A 14,577-nucleotide genomic window follows, 5' to 3' on the forward strand; every position below is an offset into this window, starting at 1 on the left:
GATGCATTGAGACCCTCTCGTCTTTCCCTTTCTTAACCATATAACGAAAAACAAAAATGTACACTGAAATATAAATAAATACCACGATGCAAATGTTCAAATGGGAGTCGTTCCTGACATTAAAATGATCAGTTGTGTTCAGCGGTGAATTTAAAACAATACTGTGTACTGTAGCTATGTCGTTTTAAACCTCAGATTGTATTTCATACAAGAAAAGTAACACCGTCTCCTTCAATCCACAGAGAGGCAGTGTTCTCTACTGGTATTGCACGACTAACGCCTTTCCGGTATGCAGTTAAAACATTGAATGGCCGCACTGCAAGGTTATTTGGTACATCATTTTATTATTGATTTAATTATAAAAAGTTGTTTTCAATAAAATCTACAATGTTGCAGTCTAAAGTTCTAACTGCTGTTGTAGTACATTGTTATTTTCTTAACATATAAATTAATAATAACGAATTTAAATTCAAATATAAAGTTGGTGGATGTTTTAAACACTTAAATATATGCATTGAATGTGTCTCAAAACAGATGCCGAGATTTTCCCTGATGGTTTAGCGAACTCTGTACGGATTGCTTGTTGCTGATTCTGCCAAGCACATTTGACCGCTTTTCATTTTATCTGAATCCCCGATCAAAGAATGACTCATAGTCACAACGGCCGCCTGACAGGCATTTGCCAATACTAAACGATAGCCAGAAATGTATTTTTGGCTGCAGGACTTTATGTCTAATAGCTTTCAATGGCGAATTTTAAATTAGTTTATCTGCCTGTAATAGTAAATAAACCCTAGAAACTCTCCCCGTCTAATTTAGATCACAGAGTAATTGTATGAAGTTTTGGCCAATAGGAACCTCGCTTCTCCTCGTGAAGTTTGAAGGTTTTTTCCACCTACAAGTTTCCTGTCTTTCGATGTGTAGATTAGTTAACTGATAGCAATAATGTTCAACATTTACTGTGAACCCGACGCTGCACTTTTTTCTCTTAAGATATTGTAGCACTGAGCTATCCCCATTCTTCGATGCACCCCATTGATTAATTGTGTGGGCGTCCGAAGCGGAGTGGTTAAAACTTTTCATGTATCCAGTTAATGATCGCAATTAGTATTCCGCTACTGTATGTGTTTAAATGTCAAACCTCTATCTATGTAAGGGACTGCCGAGGTGGAAGTGGTTTATGAAACATTTTCTAACCAAATAGCAAATTATACATTCAGACAAAGAAACCCATAGATTGCTCCTGTTTCAATAATAATTGCATTGGTGGAAATCACAATGAATATTAAGCAAACGATACTTTCAAGCCAATGTAAATATGAAATGACAAGGAACGTCTATAAAATATTTTATTTCTAGCCTGGTGCCATTTTTTAAATTATATTTAAAATAATATTGTTGTAAGTATTGTCAAGAGTAGGGCAGGTCGCGTTAAAATGTAGCTAATGTGTAAGATAATAAATATTGAAAAAGGAAGCATGAAATTTATTAGGGCATATTTGGATCCAGCATTGGCAAAGTAGGATTAAGGAGCAGCGCTCAAGCACAGTTGGGCCTGTCACTGATGACAACCTGGTAATAAGTGCCTTTCCCATTTTTCACACCAGTGGACAAGCCTGAGTTCATGGCAAGTTAATACTATTTCCCTTGAGGCAGGGGGAGGTGTGGGGGGGGGGGGGGGGTGGGGGCAAGAGGGGAATAGGGGCCAAGGATCGAAGGCCGGAGGGGGGAGCGGAGATATGAGGCCTCTTGGAGGTGGGAGGGGGGGCAGAGGTTGAGGCCTCAGGAGGTACATGATGCAAGGATCCCAAAAATAAGATTTTTTTTTTCAAATGAGATATTTTATTTTAAACCATGAAAACACAACCATGTGTGAGATGGTACAAGACATACCAAAATCGAATATTCAACATTAGCTGGAGGTTTTGATGATTGGACTTATGATTATATGATTATCCATGTGAACAGCAATTGCTAATCACAGAGTAGCATTAATAATATTGAGATAAAAAGAAAAACTACAAATGCACAAAATTGGAAGAGAAAATACTGGTAATATGCAGCAGGTTCAATTTATGCAATCATAGAATCATAGAATGATTACAGCATGGAAGAAGGCAGTTCAGCCCATCGAGCCCGGCTCTCTGCAAGAGCACCTCAGCTAGTCCCACTCCCTCGCCCTTTCCCCATACCCTGCATATTTTTTTCTTTCAGGTACTTATCCAACTCCCTTTTGAAAGACGTGATTGAGTCTGCCTCCACCACCCTTTCAGGCAGTGCATTCCAGATCCTAACCACTCGCTGTGGCCTTTGGTTATTTTGCTAATCATCTTAAATCTGTGTCCTCTAGTTCTCGAACCTTCTGCCAATGGGAATAGTTTCTCTCTATCTACTCTATCCAGACCCCTCATGATTTTGAACACCTCTATCAAATCTCCTCTCAGTCTTCTTTGCTCTAAGGAGAACAACCCCAGCTTCTCCAGACTATCCATGTAACTGAAGTCCCTCATCCCTGGAATCATTCTTGGAAATCTTTTCTGCACTCTCTCTAAGGCCTTCACATCCTTCCTAAAGTGCGCTGCCCAGATTTGGACACAGTACTCCAGCTGGGGCCGAACCAGTATTTTATACAGGTTCATCATAATTTCCACGCTTTTGTACTCTATACCTCTCTTTATGAAGCCCAGGATCCTGTAAGCCTTTTGAACAACTTTCTCAACTTTCCCTGCCACCTTCAACGATTTGTGCACATATACACGGTTTCTCTGTTCATGCACCCCCCCCCCTTTAGGATTGTACCCTTTAGTTTATATTTCCTCTCCTCATTCTTTCTACCAAAATATATCACTTAACACTTTTCTGCGTAAATTTCATCTGCCTCGGGACCACCCATTCCACCAGCCTGTCTATCTCCTCTTGAAGTCTATCACGATCCTCATCACTGTTCACTATACTTCCAAGTTTTGTGTCATCCAAGTCATTAATATATATCAAGAAAAGCAGTTGTCCTAGAACCAACCCCTGGGGAAAACCACTGTATGATTAATATTTGTTAGGAGAACATAAGATAATGATAGAATACTAAGGCAGCAAGAATAAACAGCTAACTAAAGTATAAGAGTCATTTATTGCTGAGGAAACCATGGTCAAAAAAGAGAGAATGAAGAAGAAAGAAGAACTTGCAGTAAGAATCAAACCCCCAGCACCCTGAGAGATTTGACTGCACACAGAGGAAAAAGAAAGAATAGAAATACAGCATTCAATAGTTAAGGGCATAGACATGTATTTCTGTAACCAGAAATGGTTTGTTGGCTCCCTGGTGCCAGGGTAAAGGATATCACCAAGTGCTTGCAGGACATTCTTCCAGGGAAAGGGGAACAGCAAAAGTCTTGATCCATGTTAGAACCAATAACATAGGTAAAAAAAAGAAAATGAGGTCCTTCAGGCAGAGTTTCAGGAGCCAGAAAAAAAGATTTTAAAAAACAGGTCCTCAAAGGTAGTAATTTCAGGATTACTCCTAGTGCCACATGCTAGTGAGTATAGAAATAGAAAGATAATGTAGGTAAAGGATGCAACTGCTGCCAACGAACTGGAAGTAGTTGCGCATGCGCAGTTCCAGTGGTTTTTTGTTTGTTCTTGCCAGATTTCCCGCATATTAGTGAGAGGGGTAGAAATGTCAGGTATTGTTAGGTCTGTGATGTGACTTGAAGGTGATATTAGGATGTTGTCAGCTTGTAAGAGTTTTATTGTGCTCTCACGGAGTGTGTTTATCACTATCAGGTCCTCTGTCTGTTGTGGTTGAGCATCTTGAGCATCCCTGATTGTAACTGCTCAGTCATCAGTGGCTGTGTCTTCAGCTACCTAGGTCCTAAGCTCTGGAACTGCCTCCCTAAACCTCTCCGCCTTTCTACCTCGCTTTCCTCCTTTAAGATGCTCCTTAAAACCTACCTCTTTGACCAAACTTTGGAACGTTATACTACGTTAAAGGCGCTATATAAATATAGGTTGTTGTGGTTTAAACACACGGCTGGTAAACAGAATGCAGGCACAGGAGGTTAGGATTTAATTGGTTGGGAGGAAGGATCATTGAGAAAGAGAGTAGAGACAGTGCAGAGAGATAGAGAGAGCAGCGCTAGACAAAGAGACTTGGAGGAAAACGAGGGAGGGCAGAGAAGGAACTCGATAAGAGGGAGAGAGAGTGGCAGCCGTGCGATTAATTAATTAGAATGAACTGCTAAAACTTTATGTTCAATTTAAAGAGAATGTTATCAGATTGTGAGAGTTATATTGTACTCTCGCCATGTGTGCTCATCGCGATCAGCTCCTCCGTCCGCTGTGGTGAATGCTACTTTTTCAAATTTGGGACCTGACATTTATGTGCAGAATGCTTCTGCGTATCTTCTGGTTCATTGGCAGCAGTTACGCCAGCAGGTAAATGCATGGCTGAAGAAGTGGTGCAGGAACAAAGGAACATGAGGAGGCCAATAAGCCCCTCAAGCCTGTTCCGCCATTCAATGAGATCATGGTTGATCTATAACCTAACTCCATATACCCGTCTTTGCCCCATAACTCTTAATACCTTTGGTTAACAAAAATCTATCAATCACAGATTTAAAATTACACTGGTCAAAATGTTAAATACTTACTCAGTTTACACAGATCACTACAAGTTTCGGAGGCAAAACGCAGCACCTCCTTCCCCCTCTGCACCGAATTCCCACTCTCACCAAATTCCCAACTTTTACACTCTGTTTACGGTGCACTCCATTTATGACAACTCTGTGCGCCCACTCTGTGTGTCAGCAGATAACTATTGGGAGGGAGGGTTTCAGATTCTTGGGCATTGGGAACGGGTCTGGGGGAAGGAACACCTGTACAAGATGGACAGGTTGTACCTGAACAGAGCCGGGAACAATATTCTCGCTGAGAGGTTAACTAGTACTGTTGGGGAAGGTTTAAACTAATTTGTCAGGGGTGGGGAACCAGAAAATAGCAGAAAGGAGCAGCAATTAAATCAGAGAACAGAGAGATATAAACAGCAGTAAAATTAGAAATATCCCCACATTTGCAGGGACTAGATTGAGGAAAATAGCAAAAGGAAGTATTAAATTGTATGCACCAATTGTTGGGGTAATAGGAAGACTTTTCTTCCTCGAGGCGGACTCCCTGATATAGGAAGTCGACACCTGCCCTTTCTGTTGGGGTAAAAGGAAGACTTCTCTTCCTCGAGGCGGACTCCCTGGTATAGGAAGTCGACACCTCGCCCTCTCCCTCCGTATAACGACCACGGAATCAAACAAATGAAACCTTCGGTTCAACCGGCTTTATTTCGAGAAAATGCAAAGGAAAGTTCAAATGTAGAACCTTCAAAGTACAAGGTTTCAAGTACAATTATACAGTTTTTCGAGGGGTGCTACCCTCCTACAAAACCATTGATAGGTCTACTGCTTTCAGCGAAGTTACATTGATTTGTCGTCTCTTATCAGACTGGCTCTGAGTGGTGCATGCAATGTTAATCATGTTGTTCAGTGATGTGATCTTTGCCTTAGTCCCTTAGTAGCTCTGTTCCCAAAATACTAGCTTTCTTATCTCTTCCTCAGAGACTTCTAGCCAAAATGTTGTGTATTGTAACTGCTGACCTCTACTGTCTTTGTTATGTGTTACTAAGGTTAATAACCATCATGCTTAATTTGTTCTAAGTGTGCTTTACCTACATAAGTAAGTGTTACATACAGTAGGCAGAGGAACTTCACCGATTCATCAGACTCTCCTAATACTGATAAGCACTCTTAATCTGTCTGATCTTTGCCTGCTACAACTTTATACCCCTTACAATTTCCCCTAATGGCCCTTGGCTATATGCCCAAGATAGGCCATTTTCCAATTAATTCCTCATGGGTGAGCTTCCAGGGTTGACCTTTCACTTGGGTAGCGCTACTTCCCAAGCTGCAGGACCTACCTGTTGGCTTTCCCATCAAGGTTATACTAAATAAGTCCTTTCTGCCAGACTGTCTAATTTCCCTTTATTCAATGTTTTAACCATAGTACGGGCTAGGGTCTGCCTCTTACGTAAATCACATGCTAACAATAGTAGTATGACCAAGATGATCCCTTACACTACAACACTGTCGTATATGTGACACTATCCGTATCCACGGATGCACTTGTACATTGAGTCTAGCGTTCCAAAGTCTCTTATAGCACGGCTCAATAGCCAACATTTTCTCAGTGTCTCTTTTCAGTTTGTCTATGTCTTCCATCAGGATTATATATTTTAGTTGTTGCTTCCAAATATCCTGCTCCAGTCGAGTTTGTTCCTCATTCAGTTGGGGTATCGGTTTTCATAAGAACACAAGAACATAAGAAATAGGAGCAGGAGAAGGCCATACGGCTCCTCGAGCCTGCTCTGCTATTTAATACGATCATGGCTGATCCGATCATGGACTCAGGTCCACTTCCCTGCCCGCTCTCCATAACCCCTTATCCCTTATCGTTTAAGAAACTGTCTATTTCTGTCTTAAATTTATTCAATGTCCCAGCTTCCACAGCTCTCTGAGGCAGCGAATTCCACAGATTCACAACCTTCTGAGAGAAGAAATTTCTCCTCATTTCTGTTTAAAATGGACAGCCCCTTATTCGAAGATTACGCCCTCTAGTTCTCGTCTCCCCTATCAGCTGAAACATCTCTCTGCAAGCCCCCTCATAATCTTATACGTTTCGATAAGATCACCTCTCATTCTTCTGAATTCCAATAAGTAGAGGCCCAGCCCACTCAACTTTTCCTCATAGGTCAACGCCTTCATCTCTGGAATCAACCTGGAATGAACTGCCTCCAAAGCAAGTATATCCTTTCATAAATATGGAAACCAAAACTGCACGCAGTATTCCAGGTGTGGCCTCACCAATAACCTGTACAAATGTAGCAAGACTTCCCTGCTTTTATACTCCATCCCCTTTGCAATAAAACCCAAGATTCCATTGGCCTTCGTGATCACTTGCTGTACCTGCATGCTAACCTTTTGTGTTTCATGCACAAGTACCCCCAAGTACCGCTGTACTGCAGCACTGTGCAATCTTTTTCCATTGAAATAATAACTTGCTCTTTGATTTTTCCTTGTGGCCCGATGGCCTTCTCATACTCTTCGCGGATAGAGTCTATCATTGTCCCACTGATGGTTTCTTCTTTCAGTTCAGAGTTTATAACATATCCATTTATGTGTGTCTCGTCATGCGGGGTAAAGCAGAAGTCAGTATTCATGATGGCACATGAGGTACATCATCCTTTATTTGTGACCGTCATCTCAGTCACCGTGGTGCTTACACACCATTCTCCATTTCCTCGTGGAGCAGCAGTGGTTTCATAGTCCCAGGCGAGTGGGGTGTTACTCAAGGTGCAACCGTCCACTTGGTCATATCCACAGTCATCTCTGAGCATTCGTAGTGGATCTCGACATAAAGCAACTTGGTTATTTATATAGCAATCATCTATGCTGAGACTCTTAGTACTGTTGATCTCTTTAATTACATATCTGGTCATGGTAACGCACGCGAGTTTGATTTCTTATTTCTCCTACATTGTTTTTTTGGTATAGAGGATCTCCCTTTGTCACATCATACTGTGGTATAGATAATACAATACAATATTTAAATGTCTGGTTACACATCTGGCCTTTGGGACCCAAGCATGACTGTTTCTCCGCACCTCGCAGGCATGAGTCATGTTTTTGTCCAACATCCAGTTGGTAAATACATCAAGTGTTATCCAATCCGGCATCTTTCCATTCTGAAGTTGCTCTAGGTTATGTTGTATTCCACTGAGCAACCATGCTCCGTATCCTGTACATACTAGTTCTGTCTGTATGGTTTTACTCAAGTTTTGTTCTGCTCTATTTATCAAATTTATAGTTCTGGCGTGGTCTCACAATGTGTGGGCCACTTGTAAAAATTCCCTTTCTACGCCATTACCCAGTTGTGCCTGTACCTTTTCATTATCTTCATCCCTCTCCAGCAATCTCTGTAAGGTTCGTGTTAGAGCATTAACTCGGTCATCTATCGTGTACAGGTCTATCGTGTTTACCATCGCAACTCCCGCCGTGTATCCTGCGCCTACCAAACTTCCTACCAAAGAGGTACTGATGCATTTTCTTTACACCATAGACACATGCAAGCGCTTCCTGTTCTACCATCCCATATCCCCATTCTGCTTGAGAGAGTGACCTGGAGGCATAAGCCACAGGTTGAAGTTGACCCTCAGCATTGCCCTGCTGCAACATGCACCCAACCCCATAGGACGATGTATCACATGTCAGGACCAATTTTTTTACAGGGGTCGTACAGGGCCAACAACTTGTTTGAACAAAGTAGGTTTCGCGCCCGATCAAAAGCCCGTTCCTGACAGTCCCCCCAAAACCAATCGCATCCCTTACACAGGAGCACGTGTAGCGGCTCCAACAATGTGCTCAAGTTTGGCAGAAAGTTCCCGAAATAGTTCAATAGTCCCAGGAATGAACGCAACTCCGATGTGTTGCAGGGTCTGGGTGCTCGTCGAATCGCTCTGTTTTGGATTCGGTGGGCCGAATCTCATCTGCAGCAACCCTCCTGCCCAGAAACTCAACCTCAGGAGCTAAGAACACACATTTAGACTTCTTGAGTCACAGGCCTACCCAGTCCAGTCGGCGTAGCACCTCCTCCAAGTTGTGGAAGTGTCTCGATGTCTCGACCCGTGATGAAGATGTCGTCCTGGAATACGATCGTTCCAGGAATGGATTTAAGCAGGTTTTCCATGTTTTGTTGAAAAATCGCGGCCGCTGATCGAATGCCAAATGGGCACCTGTTATAAACATAGAAACATAGAAACATAGAAAATAGGTGCAGGAGTAGGCCATTCGGCCCTTCTAGCCTGCACCGTCATTCAATGAGTTCATGGCTGAACATTCAACTTCAGTACCCCATTCCTGCTTTCTCGCCATACCCCTTGATCCCCCTAGTAGTAAGGACCTCATCTAACTCCTTTTTGAATATATTTAGTGAATTGGCCTCAACAACTTTCTGTGGTAGAGAATTCCACAGGTTCACCACTCTCTGGGTGAAGAAGTTCCTCCGCATCTCGGTCCTAAATGGCTTACCCCTTATCCTTAGACTGTGACCTCTCGTTCTGGACTTCCCCAACATTGGGAACATTCTTCCTGCATCTAACCTGTCTAACCCCGTCAGAATTTTAAATGTTTCTATGAGGTCCCCTCTCATTCTTCTGAACTCCAGTGAATACAAGCCCAGTTGATCCAGTCTTTCTTGATAGGTCAGTCCCGCCATCCCGGGAATCAGTCTGGTGAACCTTCGCTGCATTCCCTCAATAGCAAGAATGTTCTTCCTCAGGTTAGGAGACCAAAACTGTACACAATACTCCAGGTGTGGCCTCACCAATGCCCTGTACAACTGTAGCAACACCTCCCTGCCCCTGTACTCAAATCCCCTCGCTATGAAGGCCAACATGCCATTTGCTTTCTTAACCGCCTGCTCCATCTGCATGCCAACCTTCAATGACTGATGTACCATGACACCCAGGTCTCGTTGCACCTCCCCTTTTCCTAATCTGTCACCATTCAGATAATAGTCTGTCTCTCTGTTTTTACCACCAAAGTGGATAACCTCACATTTATCCACATTATACTTCATCTGCCATGCATTTGCCCACTCACCTAACCTATCCAAGTCGCTCTGCAGCCTCACAGCATCCTCCTTGCAGCTCACACTGCCACCCAACTTAGTGTCATCCGCAAATTTGGAGATACTACATTTAATCCCCTCATCTAAATCATTAATGTACAGTGTAAACAGCTGGGGCCCCAGCACAGAACCTTGCGGTACCCCACTAGTCACTGCCTGCCATTCTGAAAAGTACCCATTTACTCCTACTCTTTGCTTCCTGTCTGACAACCAGTTCTCAATCCATGTCAGTACACTACCCCCAATCCCATGTGCTCTAACTTTGCACATCAATCTCTTGTGTGGGACCTTGTCGAACGCCTTCTGAAAGTCCAAATATACCACATCAACTGGTTCTCCCTTATCCACTCTACTGGAAACATCCTCAAAAAATTCCAGAAGATTTGTCAAGCATGATTTCCCTTTCACAAATCCATGCTGACTTGGACCTATCATGTCACCTCTTTCCAAATGCACTGCTATGACATCCTTAATAATTGATTCCATCATTTTACCCACTACCGATGTCAGGCTGACCAGTCTATAATTCCCTGTTTTCTCTCTCCCTCCTTTTTTAAAAAGTGGGGTTACATTGGCTACCCTCCACTCCATAGGAACTGATCCAGAGTCAATGGAATGTTGGAAAATGACTGTCAACGCATCCACTATTTCCAAGGCCACCTCCTTAAGTACTCTGGGATGCAGTCCATCAGGCCCTGGGGATTTATCGGCCTTCAATCCCATCAATTTCCCCAACACAATTTCCCGGCTAATAAGGATTTCCCTCAGTTCCTCCTCCTTACTAGACCCCCCGACCCCTTTTATAACCGGAAGGTTGTTCGTGTCCTCCTTCGTGAATACCGAACCAAAGTACTTGTTCAATTGGTCCGCCATTTCTTTGTTCCCCGTTATGACTTCCCCTGATTCTGACTGCAGGGGACCTACGTTTGTCTTTACTAACCTTTTTCTCTTTACATATCTATAGAAACTTTTGCAATCCGTCTTAATGTTCCCTGCAAGCTTCTTCTCATACTCCATTTTCCCTGCCCTAATCAAACCCTTTGTCCTCCTCTGCTGAGTTCTAAATTTCTCCCAGTCCCCAGGTTCGCTGCTATTTCTGGCCAATTTGTATGCCACTTCCTTGGCTTTAATACTATCCCTGATTTCCCTTGATAGCCACGATTGAGCCACCTTCCCTTTTTTATTTCTATGCCAGACAGGAATGTACAATTGTTGTAGTTCATCCATGCGGTCTCTAAATGTCTGCCATTGCCCATCCACAGTCAACCCCTTAAGTATCATTCGCCAATCCATCCCAGCCAATTCACGCTTCATACCTTCAAAGTTAGCCTTCTTTAAGTTCTGGACCATGGTCTCTGAATTAACTGTTTCATTCTCCATCCCAATGCAGAATTCCACCATATTATGGTCACTCTTCCCCAAGGGGCCTCGCACAACGAGATTGCTAATTAATCCTCTCTCATTACATAACACCCAGTCTAAGATGGCCTCCCCCCTAGTTGGTTCCTCGACATATTGGTCTAAAAAACCATCCCTTATGCACTCCAGAAAATCCTCCTCCACCGTATTGCTTCCAGTTTGGTTAGCCCAATCTATGTGCATATTAAAGTCACCCATTATAACTGCTGCACCTTTGTTGCACGCACCCCTAAAATAACGAACAGTCCCTTGTGCGTGGTGATGGTGGTCAGTAGTTTAGATTCGTCGACCAGTTCCTGGGTCATGTAGGCTGAAGTGAGGTCCAACTTGGTGAACAGCTTGCCGCCTGCCAGCATGATGAAGAGGTCCTCCGCTCTCGGGAGTGGGTATTGATCTTGTAGGGACACCCGATTGATGGTGGCCTTGTAATCACCACAGATCCTGACAGAGCCATCCGCTTTTAGGACGGGAATGATGGGGCTCACACAATTGCTGAATTCAACAGGCAAGATGATGCCCTCTCTCAACAGCCGGTCCAATTCGCTCTCGATCTTTTCCCGCATCACATACGGCACCGCTCTGGCTTTGTGGTGCACTGGCCTGGCATCCGGGGTGATGTGTATCACTACTTTAGTGCCTTTGAAAGTCCTGACGCGAGGTTGGAATAGTGAATCGAATAGGACTTGTGAGCACGAACTTCGCTCCACAGATGACATTGCGTGAACATCCCCCATTTCCACTGTGATGGCCTGAATGTCCGTTCAGCCTGCCATTGTCTCTGTTGAAGTCCTACTCTTGGGTCTATTGCTGCCTGGGTAATGTCGGACTGCCCCTGCCTGCCTGCGGGGCTCTGAGTCGCATTGATGATGTTGACTCCCTGATCCATCGCTGCATTAGAGGCAGAATTGCGCGCAAATATTATTTTCATCTCTTCCTCCCCCACCATGAAAGTTTGAGCTAACAACACCGCCGCTTCTAAGTTCAAATCCTTGGTCTCAATTAATTAGCGGAAAATTCCTGCATGACCGATGCCCTCGATAAAGAAGTCCCTTAGCATCTCCCCCCTGCAGGCGTCTGTGAATTTAGAGGCTGGCCAAACGCCGGAGGTCCGCTACGAAGTCCGGTATGCTCTGTCCTTCACGACATTGGTGGGTGTAGAATCTGTGTCAGGCCATATGTATGCTACTCGCTGGTTTGAGGTGCTCCCCGATCAATTTGCTAAGTTCTTCAAAGGTTTTGTCCGCCGACTTTTTGGGTGTTAGTAAGTCCTTCATGAGCGCGTAAGTCTTTGGTCCACTGCTGATCAAATGATGAGCCCTTCGCTTGTTGGCCGCTGCAACACCCAGCCATTCTTTCGTAACGAAGCTTTGCTGAAGCCTCTCGATGAAATTGTCCCAGTCTTCCCCAACACAGTACCATTCCTCTGTGCTACCAGTGGCCATTCTCGTGGGTCGTAAATTCCCGTTTCTCGTCGCCAATGTAAAGTCCTTACTCTACAGTATGATACCACACGAGACACATTCTGGGGACAAGGGCCCCAAGTTTCCACACGCGACAAAACAGGCACCCCTCCGAGCTGGACGCCCGTTTTTCGCGCCGAAAACGGCACCTGAAAAAAAACACGGTATTCTCGAGCGCCTTGCAGCTCGATGTCTGCTTGGCGCGGCGCACAGGGGGCATAGCCTACCACTCGCGCCGATTTTGTAAGTAGGAGGGGGCAGGTACAATTTAAATGAATTTTTCTGGTGCCAGCAACCCTGCGCGTGCGCGTTGGAGCGTTCGCGCACGCGCAGTCTGAAGTAAACATTGGCACTCGGCCATTTTAAAAAGTGCTGCAGAAAAAGTGAAAATTTGTTTATTGAACCCTTGCAAAGGCTTGCATTTTAATTTTCTTGATATTTCTGTGTGTGAGGGACTGCATTCTGTAATTAAAGATAGACTGTGATAAACGGGACACATGCACTTGTTTGAGACTATTCAAATTCTTTGTAGCTGTTCAATTTTTAAAATTTTTAAATAAAACCATATTGCCCTTCCATGATCAGCACTGAGGCTTCTTGCAGCTTTCTCCACCTGCCGTCGGTCGGTCCCGACGGCAAACGGCTGCCTCAAGCACTAAGGCTTCTTGCAGCTTTCTCCCCCTGCCGTCGGTCGGTCCCGACGGCAAACCGCTGCCTGAAAGGGCTGCCTGAAGCACTTTCACACAGGTAGGAACATGGTTTATTTAATCTTTTCTTTGCTTATAAATTTTTATTCAGGTTGGATTTATTTGTATAATATTTGTATAAGTATAACTAAGGATTTATTGTAGAATTTAATGACTTCCCTTCCCCCCCTCCCCCCCCCCACCTCGTTCCCGACGCCTAATTTGTAACCTGCGCCTGATTTTTTAATGTGTAGACAAGGTTTTTTCAAGCCTACAAAAATCTTCACTTACTCCATTCTAAGTTAGTTTGGAGTACGTTTTCACTGTGGAAACTTTCAAATCAGGCGTCAGTGGCCGGACACGCCCCCTTTTGAAAAATAATTCTGTTCAAAAGTGAAACTGTTCTACCTGACTAGAACTGCAGAAAATTTAAATGTGGAGAATTCCGATTTCTAAGATACTCCGTTCTCCACCAGTTGCTCCTAAAAATCAGGAGCAAATCATGTGGAAACTTGGGGCCAAGGTCACTCAGTGACCTCCACTCTTTATTCACAGGACTCCAAAGACGATGACCCTGGGTGGGACCTCCCTTTTTATACCTGTGTGATCAGGTAAGGAGTGTCTCCTACAAGTTCACCCCTTGTGGTCAAGGTGTGCATCGAGGTTGAGTGTATACAGTAATACAGTGGTGTTACATTGTGGTTACATACATGACAATTGGCACCTTGAGAGGGCGGGCATAACTTCCAATCATCCTTCCCTTGCTGGGGTACTCCAGAGAATTGAATGTAATTTGGCATGCACCTTATCTGCACCTCCCCCTTCTCCTGGGTGCAGTATTTTTGCCCACCCCCCCCCTCCTGAGTGCAAAACACACCGTGATTTTATTTACCCAAGTTATTAGTCCCGCTATATTTGCCCATCCCCATTGTCGATCTGACCTCTCGCCATGTTGTCTTATGCCCGTTAGTCCAATGCTGCAATTTAAGTCCACTGTTGCTCCGACTGTCACCATCAGCATTCCTGATTCTTTATCACAACCAATGTCACCCGAGTCCCTGTAATACAGGCCTTGCTGTTGTTCAGCCAGTTGTCCTTGGTATGTTACCCCACAATGTTTCCACGAGCACCAGAATCCTGCAAAAAATACTATTTCCTGGTCGTCACCGGTTAATATAGTGATTATGTTTTTTCAACTGGGTCCAGTATTTCCACCTGCCGATACCCCTTATAACTATGCATGTGCTCGTGTCACTTACCATTATTACCTGATAGGGTCCAGTCCA

At 44.0% G+C, this 14,577-nt stretch overlaps 1 protein-coding gene across 8 annotated transcripts in view; it reads left to right on the forward strand.

The window, feature by feature from the left end:
* ikzf2 (IKAROS family zinc finger 2) overlaps positions 1–14,577 on the forward strand; it is a 353,441-nt gene that overhangs the window by 1,204 nt on the left and 337,660 nt on the right. For 4 of the 8 annotated variants that reach the window (XM_070876218.1, XM_070876217.1, XM_070876227.1 and 1 more), the window contains one exon: positions 243–331. In XM_070876218.1, coding sequence (XP_070732319.1) covers positions 308–331 — 24 coding nt within the window. In that variant the 5' untranslated portion in view covers positions 243–307. Of the gene's footprint in view, positions 1–240; positions 332–14,577 lie in introns of those variants that run through there. The other 4 variants (XM_070876224.1, XM_070876226.1, XM_070876220.1 and 1 more) reach the window with 3 other exon arrangements.

Source organism: Pristiophorus japonicus, chromosome 3 (genome assembly GCF_044704955.1).
Source record: "Pristiophorus japonicus isolate sPriJap1 chromosome 3, sPriJap1.hap1, whole genome shotgun sequence".
NCBI lineage: Eukaryota > Metazoa > Chordata > Chondrichthyes > Pristiophoridae > Pristiophorus > Pristiophorus japonicus.